The sequence below is a fragment of the Sminthopsis crassicaudata genome, chromosome 3, assembly GCF_048593235.1.
Source record: "Sminthopsis crassicaudata isolate SCR6 chromosome 3, ASM4859323v1, whole genome shotgun sequence".
Lineage (NCBI taxonomy): Eukaryota > Metazoa > Chordata > Mammalia > Dasyuromorphia > Dasyuridae > Sminthopsis > Sminthopsis crassicaudata.
Genome location: NC_133619.1, coordinates 569,182,194 through 569,200,133, shown reverse-complemented (window position 1 = coordinate 569,200,133; position 17,940 = coordinate 569,182,194). Strand labels below are relative to the sequence as shown.

At 35.1% G+C, this 17,940-nt stretch overlaps 1 protein-coding gene across 2 annotated transcripts in view; it reads right to left on the bottom strand.

The window, feature by feature from the left end:
• Nucleotides 1-444: 444 nt before the first annotated feature.
• WDFY2 (WD repeat and FYVE domain containing 2) overlaps nt 445-17,940 on the bottom strand; it is a 146,746-nt gene continuing 129,250 nt past the window's right edge. For both annotated transcript variants that reach the window (XM_074304789.1, XM_074304788.1), the window contains 5 exons: nt 16,074-16,179; nt 10,229-10,330; nt 9,301-9,431; nt 3,575-3,683; nt 445-718 (listed from right to left, as the gene is read on the bottom strand). In XM_074304789.1, coding sequence (XP_074160890.1) covers nt 689-718; nt 3,575-3,683; nt 9,301-9,431; nt 10,229-10,330; nt 16,074-16,179 — 478 coding nt within the window. In that variant the 3' untranslated portion in view covers nt 445-688. The remainder of the gene's footprint in view (nt 719-3,574; nt 3,684-9,300; nt 9,432-10,228; nt 10,331-16,073; nt 16,180-17,940) is intronic.

Here is a 17,940-nt window from a genome sequence, read left to right as displayed (position 1 = left end):
TGTGGAGCAGCTTAACCATTATTTTTAGGAGAAGCAGGGGGAATGCAGGAAAAACTCCCATTTTTTTTCTGTGGTCCAGGAAACCAGAGGTTGATTTCTATTAGATAAAGACTGGATGGACGAAAGCACTGCTGCTTAGTTCCTTCAAAAAGTCAGTCAATCTTCACAGATGTCTCCGCTGAATTGGGGATGAACCCAGAAATAACAACAATAAATAGCTTTAAATACATTCGTTCTGGTGAGGTAAAAGTGATGCTGAGTATGTGGTAGGATATAACTTGGGGGTGGGAAAGAGGAGGAGCAACAAAGACCACACCCAACCCTGAAAAGACACCTCCCTCACTTCCTCAATACAAAGCAGCAAGAACAAGGAAGTGTTGAAAAATGAAAAACTAAACATCCAACCCACATGATTTTTCCCCCCAGACAAAACTCAGAACAATGTAGCATGGCCAGATTGTACAAACCATTTGCTTAAAAAAATATTTTTTTCTATTGTGTGAACAAGTTGAAATAAGAGTCTCCTTACTAGTGTTTGCCCCATACTGGCAGATGGCTTAAAAACTAACTTGATTCTTTAGTCTCTCTCTTACTGCCCACGATACTCAGCTTTACTTTTATCTTCCTCAACAATTTAGAGTGACCGTTGCTTCCAGAAATACTGTTTTTTGAGTTCTGGAAAACACCATCATGATACAACTGGTGTCATATCCCACAACTGTCAAAAAGAAGAAAAAGAGATCTTATGTAATAAACTACAGTTTTACAGAGTTATTTGAAATATTTAATTTATGTGACATGTTTATATAACAGTAATAACAGCTAACATTTATATAGTATATTAACTATGTGCCAGGCAGTCTTCTAAAAGCTTTGCAATATTATATTTTATATTAATACATCAATAAATTTTATTAATATCTGAATAATAAAACTTTCTAAGAATTTAATCCTGTACTTCCTACCCCTTCCACCCTCCATCCCTCCTCAAAAAAAAAAAAAAAAAAAAAAAAAAAAAAAAAAGCAGAATGGTAAGTTGGAGAGAACAATGGACTTACAATAAGATGATCTGGGTTTGAATTCTAACAATGTATTAGCTAGATATTCTTAAGCCAGTCATTTTATTTTTCTGAACTCAGTTTCCCTACTTGTGTGTTCTTATGTTAAGTCTAAATTCTTTTGCTTCCTCTAGGCCTTTACATTTAAAAACTAAATCAAACTACAAAAATATAATTCTCAATCAACTAGGAACAAATCACAAGATTTGTTTTCTTCCACAATCAGTTTGGTGCAAGAAAAGAACATGACCAAAAATAGAAGTTTAGACAATGAGGGTTAATTGACTTTTCCAGTCATACAGCTAGTAAATGCCAAGTGTTTGAGGCCAGATTTGAACTCAGATTAGGTCCCATCATTTCAAGAATTCTCCAATGCTGTTATCCATGACCATATCCGTGAATCTTTTGATTCTCAGGAAAAATGGTAGAGGGATGATATAAATGAGCAACCCATTAGTTCTTTAAAGATGGGAACTGCTCTGCTTTTAGGGCCTGGGAAGCCCCTAGGACAATAAAATACTTTTACTGGATTGCTGTTATTTAAACCAATAATTCTATTAACTCACCGTCTCCCACAACAATCTTATGAGGCATGTAGCACAAGGTACTATAATTGCTATTTTAAAGGTTAATAATTTATTTGTTGTGGTTAAGTCACATTTCAGCTGTGCCCAACCCCTTGGTGACCCCATTTGGAGTTTTCTTGGCAAAGATACGAGAATGGTTTGCCATTTCCTTCTCAGCACATTTTATAGATGAGGAAAGAGGGGGAAATAGGGTTAAGTGACTTGCCCAGGATCACACAAATGATCAATGTCTGAGTCTTCCTGACTGCAGGCCTGGGTGCTCTATCCACTGTGCTACCAGGCTGCCTCTAGAGATGAGGAAACTTAGACTCACATGTTGGCATCTCCACTGGCATACAGCTAATACTAAGTGTTCTACCTTGACTTCAAATCATGCTGCTATATGGCTACTGTCTCTCTGGGTAGAATGGGGAAGTAGCCACCGTTCAAAAATTTCAAACACTAGCTTTTTGATTGAATAAATGTTTTCATGGTAAAGAGACACCTTATCATTATCCTTTCCTTCAAGAATTGGTACAATTCCTACTTTTTTTCTAGAGAATAAAATTTACCCATTGTCTATTTGAATACCCAAATAGAATTTCCTGCCAATCATCTCTAGTCTAGTAATTTAGTACCTTCCTTTAAAAAAAAAAAAATCACATTTAATGCTTTCTCCTCATTTGTTGAATTTGGACAATTCATTCAAATATATTCTATATTGGTGATTAGAAGAGATAGAAAGGTGAGGGGAAAATTATCCTTTTTAGCTGATTCAACAACTGTATTCAATGATTTGAAAAACTAATCCACTGAGTGCTGTTATCTCATTTTGTCATATCAATGGTTTGTCTATGATCTTAATCACAAGCAGGCCAATCCATAGTGATGTTACTTCCCCTTAAAATGTTAACGTACTTATTTTGATGTTTGTTATTTCATCCACTTAGGGGGTGCCTGGGGAGGAATTGATCCCACTAACACAAATTAATACCCACCATTCTTCTTTTTCTTTGAGTTGCTGGAGTATATGAGGTGACTTGCATAAAGACAGGTGGTACATATATAACAGGGCAGGACTCTAGGGTCTCCTTATATTTTTTATTTTTTTTTTTATATACTGGATGAATGCTACTGGACCGATGATTTTGCTGGCTAAGGAATTCCAGGGTTAGGAAATTCCTTTCCACTAACACAGGTTGACACCTTCTCTGGAACTTATTCTCTGAGAAAGCTTAAAGCAGTGGAATCAAAATCAAATAGATACTGGCCCCATAGTAACAGAGAAAACCACAGATTGACATTATTTCTGTTGTATTTTATTTCTATTCTTTTTTTTTTTTTTTTTTTTTTTTGCTGAGGCAATTGAGGTTAAGTTACTTGCTCAGGGTCACATAGCTAGGAAGTGTTAAATGTTTGAGGCCACATTTGAACTCAGGTTCTCCTGAATTCAGGGCTATTACTCTATCTACTGCACTACCTAGCTACTCCATTTCTATTTATTCTTGAGAAATATTTCCCAATTACATTTTAATCTGGTTCAGGGTCACTTTGGAGTTTTAAATAGTAAGTTTGGCACTTCCTGCCTAGAACACTGAGAGGTTAAGTGATCTGTTTCAGGGTAATACAACAAAATATCAGAAAGAAGACTCAGGTCTTCCTTGCTCTGTGGCCAACTCTCCATTTATCATGTGACAATGACCTCATAGAACTACACTTCGTGATTTGCCTTGTTACATGTGCATACTATCTCCCCAAGCAAAATATAAACTCCTGGAGGGCAAAATTGAAATTCCTAAAGCTCACCACCACTACTAAGACAAAGTACATGTGAAAAATATTGTCTCACAAATCATAGATACTGCTCAAAGTCTACCATATTATCTCAAAATGAAAGAGGGAAAAATTTAACATAAAAATAAATAAATGTGACACACAATGATCTCTTACCTTAATGACTTTGTCTGTCCCACAAGTCAATAACCAACCTCTAGTTGCATCAAAATGTACATGAACAATATTATGTTTACTGTCATGGAAGGTAGCTGTGGGTGCACGTCTGGAAGTAAAAGGAAAAAACAAAAACAAAAACATATGTATGTGTGTGTGTGTGTATGCACATACACATTTACAAAAGATATGTATATATGCATGTGTTTATATATACATATATAAACACATATTATAAGCATAGTTAAGAAGAAATTTGGATCTCATTGTTAGTTACCTGCATCAGTCCTACTTTCAGAAGGCCATAGCAGTTAATCAGAAGATCTGACTTGACTTTATGATACTTGTGCCTGGCACAAAGTAAATATTTAATTACTTATTTTACATGACACCTTATCCTTGTTACCTAACCAACCTATTTTTCTGATCATATATTTTCTAGATAATACCTTAATGCCATTTTTACAGCAAGTAATCAATGGTAATATTTTTCATATGACTTCTCATTACCCTCTAGGTCATCCAAAAATCTGATTCTTTAGGGACTCTAGTGTTTAGTGTTTTTAGCCATTTAGCAGCAAGGAAGAATATTAATGTTAAAAAGGGTTTTGGGGTGTGTGTGTGTGGGGGGGGAGAGGGCAGAGAGAAGAGAGGGGGAAAAGTAGGTAAACATTATTTCAAATGCTCTCCAATTTCCCAATTCTCTTCTTTCCATTCAAGTACATTCCACCTACATGGGCTAACCAAGCTGTATTAATTTTGGGCTTTCTATTAAATACGCTAATTACTATTCTCTCTGAGTGGAAGACAGGGGCATGAACTCAAGACCTCTATTTAAGGAAGGTATTTAGACTAGAAATCTCTTATTTCTCCCTTGGCTGCACTACTATGGATCTTATTTGATTTTTTACCATGCTCCCAAAGGGACTTTCTCACTATGCCTATTTTCCTCTTCCTCCTGAATCTCAGCTTTCTGAAAAGTGTTGTTTTCCCCCATTATATTGTAAGCTTCTTGAGGACAAGAATTATCTTTTTCTCCTTCCCATTTTTGTATCCCCAGTGCTTATCACAGTATCTGATTCACAGTAGACACTTTAATAAATGTTGATTTGTTAACTAAAGGTTATAGTTTAAATAAGGGAAAATATTTATCCATTTGGTGTAGATTTTTAGGTTTTTGTAATAGTTATAGATCCCACTGAAAAGAAAAACTACCACTAACATTATATAGCACTTACTATATGCCTCATACTCTGTTAAGCACTTCACAATTACTATCTTAATTGATCCTCTTGACAACCTTGGGAAAGAGATGCTATTTTTATTCCCATTTTATAGATATGGAAACTGAGGCAATTAAGTGTCTAGGTTCACATAAATAGTGTGTCTGAGGACAGACTTGAATTCAATTCTTGCTAAAACTAAGCCAGGTATTTCATCCACTATACCACCTAGTTACCCCTAAAAGGTCTTACATTATGAGGCTGTGCACAATTAGCATGATGTCATGCACAAATATTTCAGAAGCTTTTCAAGGGCTTCATTTTAGGAATGACATGGAATCCCACTTCTCATCCATTTGGAAGATATATTACACAACAATTAAGTAACAAGCATTTATAAATTTCTTCTATATGTCTGGCAATGATAGGTGCTAGAAATATCAATCAATACAAAGGATAAAACAATAACTGCCCTTATAGAGGTTAAATTCTATCTTACAATGATGGAAACTTTTGATGAGCACACACCTTCCTATTTTTGTGTCTCATTTGATGTTGAGAGCATCACTGAACAAAGTGATTTCTGTGGCTGTATCTAATACAAATTCTTTGTTGGAAAGAGAGGATGTACTTAAAAAATAACCAGCCAACAATAAATACAGCATGTTTTGGTAGCTGCTTTTCTATCAACGAGTAATGTGTCATCTATGGAAAATCATTTATGAAAACCTGCCTCTTGCCTGCATATATTTTCTTCAAGAATATCCTTTGAAAAGATTTTTTTAAAATAGTATTTATTTTTTCCAATTACATGTAAAGACAATATTTAACATACATTTTCTTAAATAGAATTTTGAATTCCAAATTTTTCTCTTCCTTTCTTAAGATGGTAAATGTAATGTACAGGCTAGCTTTCTGGAGCTCCTTTACACAGGCCTTGGTCTCAGCAGAATAGATACCATGAGAATGGTCAAAAATAGAGTCTAGATTCTTTATTCTGGCCCAGTCTTGATCTTAGTGCAGGAGGCACGAGAGCCACCAGGAGGCTGGCCAAAGTTAGAATGTCTATCTTCCAATCCTTCTTAGACCTTATAAACTTTATTGTAATTATATCATTACAGCATACTGATTATGTGTGACTTGGAGAACCATTATATCACAATGCTAAGTATTAAGTATATACGTGAACTAGAGAACAATCATCTCATCAATTCCACTGAGTTAACATCTTGTTTCAAGTATACTACTCCAAAGTTCCTGCCGTCTACAGGTAAACAATTTGATATAGGTTATATATGTGCAATCATGTAAATCCTATCTCCATACTGGTATGCCATATGACAGTTTGCAAAAGAAAAAAACACATAAAAGTGAAAATAGAATCGTATCCAGATTTTTTAAAAAAGATAACAAAGTAGATATCCATAGTTATTAATTTCTGACAGTCTGGCTGGGGTAGGAGTTTTAGGGGTAGGATGGAGTGGTAATTACACTATTCTGAGTGATCTCAGCATCTTCATTTCTTTGTGTTATGGAGAATTTTTTTTCAATATTTTCATGTACATGTATTTTCAGTCCTTTGCTGTCATATTTCTCTGCTTAGAAAGGAAAACAAAGTGTATGCTGAATGAAAGTTTTGGGCCTTTTTATATTGGTAAACTTCTGTAAGAAAGTCTGTATTTATGTAGATATATTATTAAAGCTATTAATAATAATACTTTTAGGTTGCATTTTACAATTTAAAAAGTGTTCTCTTCAGAATAACAAGATAGATAGTGCACATGTCATCCTTATCTTAAATATTAGAGAAGTGGTTCAAAGAACTTAGTCATCTTATTAATAGTCACCTAACTAATAAAAGTCAGAGCTGCGATTCAGTTATCAATAGCAGAACAATGAAAAATTGAAGATTGTTTAGGAGAACAATTTAAAAAGTGATATGGCTTGAAATCATGCCACATGAAAACTGCCTGAAAAAAATGTGGATATTTCATTTGAAAAAGGTTAAGGGGAAGTATGAATAATAGCTGTTAACCAAGTATCTGAATGGAAGTTCTATGGAAGAGAGCTTAGATTTGGTACCAGGGTCACTGAAGGTAGAACACTGGGTAGAACACTGGGCAGAAATTGGAGAAAGACAAATTTAGGCTTGATATAAAGAAGATATTTTTATTAACTGGAACTACCCAAGAGAATAATGGGGAGCTGATTTCCCCCAACTAGAGGTTGTCTAGCAGAGGCTGCTTAGTGACTATTTGTTGAAAGCGAGGATAACCTGTTGAGATCTAAGTAACAACGCCTAAGGATGTTTTAATCTTGGTCCTTCCTATCAGTCTGATCTAGGTCCCTGGGACTAAGGAAGTGGCAGAGGCTGAATGATCACCATTTTAGTGATTCATCTCTCCTCTTGAGGTCTGGATAAGGAAAGTATCCTAAATACCTATTATCTACTAATAGTGTTAATATTAATATCTTTCTGTAATTTCTAGTATCCATTCATAGTATTAATACTATTGCCCTTTTTGTTTTTACTATATAAATCTTTCAACATTTCAAAACCAACTAGAACTTATTTAACTTTGTTAAAATACAATGGAAAACACATATGATAAAACATTAATATCCAGGAGAGTGTGTCTTGAAAAGGAGCAGAAAAAGTTTCTACTGCAAAATGATGGCATTTTACAAAACCACATGAAGTCTGACATTTGCTGCTATGATTGAGTGACTGTGGTATCCTCAGAATACCTCCTAAGATTCACTGCCACTTGGGAAATACCTTCACTCATTTGGTCTTAATTCCACTCAGATATTTAACAATTGTACTCAGGTTTATCACTCATTTGCCCAGTTCAAAAGTATTGCAAGGACCACCCTGCATATAGAAAATAGAGGGCCATCTTCATATCTCTTCACTATGCAAGAGTCATTTATTTCTTAAAGAGGCAGATTCATGTGTTAATAAACGTTTCTTAAGTGCTTACCACATACTAGGTACTTTGTTAAGTCTTAGGGATAAAGGCAAAAAAAAGCCAGCATCAACAAGCATTACAAAATGTAAATATAACTTGAATAGTGATCTCTTATTCTTTACCATAGGAAAAAAAAGAGAAGACATGTCAAGATGGGCATGATAGAGACTTTAGGAAAGATTTCTTCACCATTACCTCAAATAGCAAGTTTTAAATAGCTGCAGAATGTGAGACAGGAAAGCTGAGGGTTAGGCAACATTCTTATCAGCAACAATACATAGTACCCAGGACAAGTGACTTGCCTTCATTACTTCTTTTTCTGGGCCATAAAATGGGTCTCAACTGTAAAAGAAGGGGGTTGGGCTAAGGAGATCCACATTTGCTTCCATCTGTAACATTCAATCACGAGAAAAAAAAATGCCACACTAAAGCAAAAATCAGTTTATTCATTTCATCATAAAAAGATGAATGGAAGGGAAGATAATAAATGGCCAGAACTGCTAAAAAAAAAAAATTTAAATCTGGCTTTTTAAAAATGGAATTATTAGAGAAAGGCTTTATCATGTACCTGATTGATAAGTGAAAACCAGATCTTGGAAAGCAGATCAATTAGGGTTGATTATTTGCATTACAAAAGGATTTTTCATTTGTAAAGCACTCACTACAAGTTTCTTTTACATAATCAACTCTTAAGAGTACCCATAAAATATCATGCAATTTATAGTATATCTCCTATATCAAGTGATTTTTGACTTTCCAAGATGCTGAGCAGTAAGAGTGGAGAAAGAGGGCCTAGGGAATGAGGTATTAATTTAGATTGTTTCTTTTAAAAATATTCATGAGGGGGGAAAAAAAAGCATTAAATGGGATTCATGGTAAGGCAGAATGATTTACAACATGATAAATGTGCTTTTAATTTTTTTAAATTAGGCAACCTTAAATTGAAGGTAGCTCAAATGTTAGGGCGGTCCGAAGTCACTAGACTAATTACCTAGTGTATACAGTGTAGCTAAGGGGAAGCAAAATAAGGCCAGATAATCTGAATAGCTGGCTAAATAGTATCAGTCTACCGAGGTGAAGAGTAAGCAGCACCTCTTAAAAAATTAAATCTATTTCTAATCTTATGGTTCCAGTGAAATTCACATGTTGGTCAAGAAAAAGATTCACATCTCCTTCCCTTGCAGACAAATTACAACAAGGTATAAGACATCATAGGACAGACACCTAAGCATTTTTTCTGTCATGGCAAACCGTCCATAAGACTTCAATCAGAGAATAACATTTAAATCATACAAATGCAAAACTCCTACAGTTTCTACTAGTTGAACTGAAATAAAGGGGGAAAGGGAGGAAGCTTCATAAGCAGATTGCCTGGTTGTAGAGGAGGGTGAGATAACATTATAAGGCTGGGTTACACCTTCTAAACTGGCTGCTATGAAGACAAACAGACACAACTTTGGGCTTTCAATTAACTGCAGCTCCCACATTTGTTCTTTTTATTTGAGTTATACAATATGCCATTGAGACTTACTCTTCATCTGTGATGGACTCATGACAGCTGTCACAGACTCTCACTTCAAATTCAAAGCCCATCAGTGGGATGGAGGAACGCTTGGAGCTACATTTGCCACAGACAGCTTTCCCACACTTCCTACAATGGTGCTGGAAAAAGAAACAAGATACAGAGACATTCAATATGACCACCACAACTCCCTGAGCCAGGGCCTACCCACCACCTGCCAGAATCATGGATGGTCAGCAAGGCTCAAAAGGAGAAAGACTCATCCCTGAAATGGCCCATGATACTGATAGAAACATGGGAAAGCAATCTAGCTGGAGTCCATCAGCTGATATCTGTTGGCACCCAGTTCCTATAGGTGAAGACAATTTGATTGTCTTAAAATTTCTCCATTACAACATTCTGGGAATCAGAGGAATCAGCATGAAGCTGCATCTCCTATGCTATGAGTAAAAACTTGAGAAGTGAAATTAAGAAGAAAAGATGAAAAGGGGAAATGAACATTGTTTGCACAAATCTCAGTGCGGTATAAAAGTGATTGCTTTCTATACTTTTCAATTTAGTAGACATCTCTGGAATTCATCAAAAAGTTAAGTTTTTGCAATAAGCAAGGCATTAAGGAGAATATAATTGATCTTTGTCCTTCAAGACCTTATTATATTAAAAAAGGAAGATTAAGCCATATGGCATTGGACAAGTACATTTCAAAGCAGAAAGAAACTGCCAAAGAAAGGACCAGATAAAATGCTTTATGTTAAGAGAGTGGGAGACCAAGTATGTAAGCAACTACATTTTTCTAAAACTGATTATGTAAGAATAAACTTTAACAGGCAAAAGTGGAATTAAATGTAGTTACAAAGTAACTTCTATATGGTAAATTATATGAGAGAGAGAGAGAGAGAGAGAGAGAGAATGTGTGTGAAGTGTTCAATGAACTAACCTGTCTCAAGCCAATTTTTTTACTGTCCCACATTTGCTTGAAGTTCCAGAAGAAAGGCTGGTCACATTTTTGACAGGAATCACTGTCCAACCATTCAGGAGTCTTGTCAACAAAAAACACAAAGAGAGGCCATACAACATTCAAATGGTTGTAACTGATAAAGATTCAGTGATGCATAAGCATTGATGCTATGTGAGTATATATAAGACAAAATGCCATCTTCAAATTCATACTCTTTTGGGAGGAAGTGGAATTGGGGAAATAAGATAATCAGTAAAGTAAATAGGAAAATTATGGGGTCTGGGCCTAGGGTTTCAAAGATATCAGGTACTCCCAGATAAGGAAAACACCTTCTACCAATGCAGTCTTCTTTGAAAAACTTAAAACTATAGAGAGTTTCCATAGGAACAGAGGCTTTGCATTCAGGGGATTAAAACATAATTGGGAAATGTTTAATGGAATAAGTTAAAAAAAAAAAAAAAAAGATGCTAATTTGTGGTTTTTAAAAGCCAGCATATATCTAGAATCCATTTCTATTTGAGTCTGACTCCAACTGGCTTAAAACCTAAGAGATCAGAATGTTTGCCCTATATTATGCAGACAGAATGGGTCAGACACGGGATATTTGAACCTTGGAACACCAGGCTTGACAGACTAACTCTCTATCCACTATGTTGTGCTGTCTCTGGTTAAGTAAAGACAACATCTATATTGAGGAAACAGAACTCAGATGTGCTCATAATGTTGCTGATTAAAAGTTACAAGTACTTTTTTGCTTAATTGACTAGTCTATTCCCAAATTAATAACAACAAAAACAAAAAACTAGCTTCATTGGTCTTCTTATATCATTCTGATCCATTTATCTTATCTCATACTACATATCTTGAAATACTGGTGCAAAAAAAAAAAAAAAAGTAGGCGGCCTACAAAAGTTTCTCCCATCCCAACTCCATGAGCACACTACAAACAACTCAGTTATTAGCAAATAGGAGCTGTGATTATTTGAGATTTTGCCTCTCTAAGGTTGAGAGTATTTAGCTATGCAATCCTTCAGTTTTTCCATTTTACTGATTAAGAAATGAAACTGCAGACCAGAGAAAAAAGTCTTTGTTCAAAATAACCTCCTTTGGAGTAGCCAAGTTAGCTGATGATTTTGCTACAAGGCAGAGTTCTATATAGCAGGGGAATGTAACTGGAAATAATTATGGTATAAAAACCAAAAGGCATCAACAAAACTTGAAAAAAATGATCTCATCTCTTAACTTCCTTAAACGTGATTAAGATGGTTGGATTTTCTTTGTGGCAGCTCTTTTCGTAGTGACAAGGAACTGGAAACTGAGTGGATGACCGTCAGTTGGAGAATGTCTGAACAAGTTATGGTATATGAATATTATTATTCTATAAGAAATGACCAGCAGGATGATTTCAGAGAGGTCTGGAGAGACTTATATGAACTGATGCTAAGTGAAATGAATAGAACCAGATCATTATACAAGGCAACAAGATTATAAGATGATCAATTCTGATGGATGTGGGACAGTTCCACTAGTCTTATGATGGAGAGAGCCATCTGCATTCAGATAAGAGGACTGTTGGGATTGAGTATGGATCACAACACAGTATTTCCTTTTTTGTTGTTGTTTCCTTGTTTTTTGTTTTCTTTCTCATTTTTTTCTTTTCTTGATCTGATTTTTCTTGTGCCACATGATAATTGTGGAAATATGTTTAGAAGAATTGCATTTGTTTAACATATACTGGATTGCTTACTGTTCTGGGGGAAGATGTGGGAGGGAGAAAAAATTTGGAACACAAGGTTTTGCAAGAGTGAATGTTGAAAACTATCTTAATTTTGAAAATAAAAAAACTAAAAAATAATCTGGTTAGACTTTATTCTCAACAATCCATGATGATATGCTTAAATATTGATGATGTATCTATAAAGCCTGCTCATTTTAATTGTAGTCATTCCGCTTTAATTTGCACAGAGTTGTTAGGGAAATAAGTTATTATTCATATTCTGGATATGTCCAGCCCAACACAGCTCATCATTTAGCAAAGGGACTGAGATCCATAATCATAGGGAATTTGAAACATTGGCAAATGAAAGTAAGGGCCGGAGATCCATCTATCTGACTAGAAACAGAAAAGGGCCAAGATTCTATTTGGTCTCTTGTCCACATGTCTGATGTCAGTACTAAAGACAGACTGGACTAATCTGCTGAAATAATATTTATGAAGGTTTTAGTTTAAAATAACATTCCCCCCCCAAGGATTGACTTTTCCAGGCTGTGATTTTTTTTTTTAAAGAAAATTTAAATCCAAAAAATACCAGAAATGTCTATTTTTAAAAAATTTTTATTTGGTATATATAAAGAAGTCATGTTATATTTACTATGAGAGATTAGATCAAGTTCATTCTTGTCTTCAGGTCTTTGCACATGAAAAGATTTGATTATGGACTTTTGGATCCTACTAATCTGTCATCGTTGTTGTTTGTCTTTTATTCTTGAAGAGGACCATGACCATGTCATGGAGGTGACAACATGAAATACAAATTCTATTTGAAGCCCAATGTTCCCCATTTCTAGAAACCTCTAAGTCAGGGACTCTTAACTTGAAGTCTGTGAATAGATTTCAAAATGAGGAACAGGTAGCAGATTTTTTTTTTCCTCAATAAGATAAAAAATTTAGATGTATTTTCACATGATGTATATAGAATATCTAGAAAGCAGCAAAGTGTGACTGAAAAATATTTTGGATATAAGATTGTGAATTCCAACCTAGAAATGATTATTTTACTAAACTGTTAGAGAAGGGAATTTGGTGGCCACCTAGACCAACCAGCAGCTGCAAAAAATGACCCTCTGTCATGGCATTTCCTAGGTGCCTAAGGGCCACTTTTCACAGAGGATAGGAGTAGACATTAGAGATTTTAAAAATGATACACTTAGAGAAGCTTCTTCTAGCTCTAATATATTGATGTAGAGTTATAGTCTTTCAGAAGAGATTGGTGAAAAAAGCTTTGAGAGAAAAGGAATGGATCTTTCTTGAATTTTTATACTAGATCTGATACTGCCTCCTTTAATTATTGCATCTAATTTATCCAAGTCAAAGTTAGTTACTCAGCACAAGATATTGGCTATACTTTTTAAAGCATAGCCCTCCCCTTCCTTCCCCCCTCCTCTCTGTCTCTCCCCCTCCCTTTTCTTTGCCTCCTCCCCCAGTACTGGCAATTCAATCTCTTTCAGTTCCCTCATCTATAAAAAAGAGATAATAACAGCACACCTACTACCTAGAAGTGAAGTGAGGACCAAATAAGGTAATATTGTAAAGCATTTTGGCAAGCCATAAAATGCTGTTTAAGTGCTAGCTGTTATTACTGGAAAAAAAATAACATCTCTATTTTCTCTACCTTCTTATTGGAATTTAGCATCTCTTTCACTTATGAATTAAAACACAACAGACACACATACTCACATACACAACACACATCGTATTCTAAGTTTTTCTAGAGTTGCCAAGGGGTCTCTGATATAAAAAATTTTATTTGCTATAGGAGTTAAATTAGCTAATGGAAACCTAATAATTAACTTTAAATCAAGGTTGTGGCTTCGATGTTACCAAAGTCAATCTATAATTCTGTACCATAAATGGAGAGAAAATGTTGGATTTTACAATAATAAAGCAGGTATTGAAAAGCAGTAAAGAAAGGTACTTACACAGTAAGTCTGATCATTTCTATATGAAAATAGGTCACACTACAAAAGATGATCAAGCAGTTAATTAAGCTACTAATAGTGCCAATCTTGTTCAGGATGGAGGAACATATACACTAGAAATACTCTTACTGAGGATCACAGGCTCACAGAACTAAAAGTAGAAACCATTTTGCACATTACTGAGTCTAGCCTCTTTATTTTATAGAGGAGAAAAATGAAGTCCAAAGAGTTTAAATAGATTTAAGTCCAACAGGCAAAAAGTGGAAAAGCAGGATTTGAACATGAGGTCCCTTGTGTATAATACAACTCAATACCTCACTTTTCTGTTAACAGATATTTTGATTTTAGTAGAGGATATAAGTATCAATGATATCTTTTGTTTTTATGGCCTAGATTTCCACTTGTATTTTAACTCATCCTTCCCTCCAAAGAGCCATTTTTTTAAAATGAGAAAAAAAATCTAGCATAACCTAGCAAACACACCTAAAGAAAATCTTTTATGCAATGTTCTGCATCTCTAGACCCTCATTTCTATAAAAAGTACAAGGGGAGGAGATACAGCCATATATTTCTTGCTCTTTACAGTTTTACAACATTCATTTTCCTTTTAACACTTTTATGGTCATTTTATATATATATATGGTTTTCCTGGCTCCACTTACTTCACTTAGTATCTGTTCATATAAGTCTTTCTATTCTTCTCTGTCTTATCACAATGATTGTTCCTTATAGAATAGTAATATTGTTACATTATTGTCTTACAATTTGTTTAGTCTTTTCCCCATATCTTTGTTTCCACTTCTTTACTACCACAAAAAGGGATACTATAATTATTTTGCAGTGTGTGAAACCTTCCTTTTGTTAGTGATTTCTCAAAAGGAAAAGGAATGTTGATCAAAAGAATCTCTGGATCAAACATTAGGAACACTATAGTCGCTTTGCACATTTCTGAAATGCTTGCTAGAATAATTGTACCAATCCATAGTTCTGTCAACAAAGTCTGCTTGTCTTTCTATGGACCATTCTTATCTTTTGCATTGTTCAGAGAGATTTTTCAAGAAGAAAAATTTTACAATTTTTCACTATATAACAATAATGCTGACTTTTAATTAGTTACTAATAGAACTCCTATGGATTAACGAATTGAACAAATAAAGCTATAATTTTCTTAAGCATTTAAGTGAAACTTAAAAGGTATTACATTTCCAAAAATAACAGCAACTCTTTCAAAATGGGAATGGAATATGGAGGCTATAGTCATTGGGCTGTCTCTGTTGTCTAAGTGTAGCTCTCTTCCTATGTCTTTTGTGCATATAGTAAGGAAACAAATTACAATGACAAGATTACAAATGTAATGGCTAATTCTTCTAGGATCATTTTATCCTAGAGAAAATGAGAAAATGGTCATTACAAAGTTCCTATCACAGTAAATTTGGTGGAAAAATAACTATAAAACCAAAAGATATTTTTCCCTCCCAAAACTGTCATTTGAAAAGAGTGCTATTGCTTACTACTTAAAAATGACCTATCAAAATCCCCCAAAAATGCCTATTGGGGATGAGTTTAATATATGACCACTCAAATGGAAGTTTAAGAATTTAGTGATTTTGAAAACTATCTCAGTGATTTTTTTCCTGATCAAAAGGATCAAATAGTTTAACTTTCTGAAATGATATTTCTCAAATACCAAACATTTCTCTAAATAACATCATAATTTTCCTCAATGACATAAAATATTTGAACATTCTATTTGGTAGAATGCCTTTACACTGCATAAAAGATTAATTACCTTAAATAGATATTTAGTTTTCCCTATGAACACTTTTATTGCTAGTGGGAAAAACAGGCCCTAAGTGATGAAATCTCTTAGTCAAGAAAATCAGAGTTCTTTTGAAATCTCTCTGCTCTATTGCAGCATTAATTAATTCCACACCCTGGCTCCTCCATTCCTAAAGGGTAATGAATGATGAGATTTCCCTCTACCTGCTGACTTAATTTTGATACCCATCATAACATTATATTTTATAGGCTTAATCATGAAAAATTACAGGGTTGCCTCAGTGTAACTTTGGTTTGTGTGGCTCAAATTTCCCTACTGTTCAAGGAGTTGCTACTGGAAACCTACCTCTTGCCTCTGGACATCCATGTTCCAGACCACAATGCCACCATCTCCTCCACAAGAGATGAGCTGTCGAGTATGTGGAGCATAGGAGAGAGCTTGGACTTTGTCACTGTCAAAGAAAAAGTATTATTAACAGACTAAGGCCTTGAAATAGAAACTTTCATTTTGTTCAACATACATTTATTAAGCACCTAATATTAAGTACCTACTATGTTCAATATTTTGTGCAAGGCCCAAGAGAGGCAAAAATAAATAGTACCTGGCTTTTGTCCTTCATGTACACACTTCTTTGTTTCCCAGATTTTCTTTAAAATTCATGTCAAATCCTACTTTCTACAAGAGACCTCTCCTGGTGCCCCTTTCCACTAATTCCTTACCTCTAGGATTTCATTTAATTCACATTTTTGTTTCCTCCAGAAGTGAGTTTCTTGAAATCAGAAAATTTTTGCCTTTCTCTATATATTTGTATCCCCAGTACTTACTAGCACAATGCCTGGCACATAGAAAGCTTTTAATAAATGTTTATTGACATTCTTGTTGGTAATACATGAACAGACAGACTAAAAACTGGAATAGGACAAGCATATAAAGGTATAAAAAATTTAATAGGATCATATGAAAAGGGGGAGAAATCACTTCTAGCAATGGAAATCATGATATGGGCACTGAATAGGGCCTGGAAGGATGGTTAGTGTGCCAAAGCAGAGATGAGGTGATTTCAGGAAAACCAACCAGTTTTATAACCAGTAAGCACATAATTGTTTGTTCCCAGCTCCAGTTCTTATTTGTGACCACTGAAGCTAATCTCAAATAACTAGTAATCTCATTTTGGGGGCAGAAAATTAACTTAGCTATTGTTAGAGTGGGCTATTGACTGTTTCTGATCATTGCTACTGGATGAGGATGTTTCCACTTTCTTATCTATCTAACCAGATTTCAACATTAATGATCCATGACCTCAGGGCAGATAATGGCTCTACACAGGTGTTCCGAAAGCAAAAAGGAAGCTGCACTAGGCAGAGCAGGTCTGTTTATAAGCTTCCTATGATTTAGTTACAAAGATCACAATTCATTTGTTAAAATCACCCTCATATACACAAAAGGTAAAATAAAACCAACACAAAATATGGAAGGAATTGCTTTGACATTCCTAACTAGCAGCAAAATACAGCCACCACATGACAAATGTACATCTGACAGCACCATGATGCAGTGACTGCTAATAAATAAAGGTAGAGTTCATAGGCCAAGCCTCAGTCAGTTGCCTGAATACCTCACTTTGTAATAAAGTTGTATTGGGACTTCTTTACTTACAAGTAAAAGACCTTAGGAGTAAAGCAGGCTTCCTCTTGGTCAACTTCTCTAGTTCTATAGATGAAAGGTTATAAGGAACTGAAATATTCCTTCTATCTTTCCCTGTAAGGCCAAGTGATATCACAGCAGGCTCCCATTACAGAGAACATCTCAATACAGTGGCTTTTGTTCACTCGTTTTTCAGTCGTGTCTGATTCTTTGTGACCCGGTTTGGGGTTTTCCTGACAGAGGTACTGCAATAGTTTGCCATTTCCTTTTCCAGCTCATTTTACAGATGGGGAAACTGAGGCAGTGTTGTAACCTGTCCAGGGTTACATAGCTAGGAAGAATCTGAGGCCAGATCTGTACTCAGGAAGAGGAGTCTGGCAGTGGGCTCTCTATTCATTGCATCACCTAGCTATCCCCAACACAATGGCTATTATCTCACAGAGGAACGCCTTTTATTTATTAGGCAATTTAAAAGCATAAAGTCCATTTCATACAATCATGAGGATCTACCAGCTCCTAGGGGTGCTACCCCAAGTGGGGAACTTTTGCCATCAGCCCCATAGGCAAA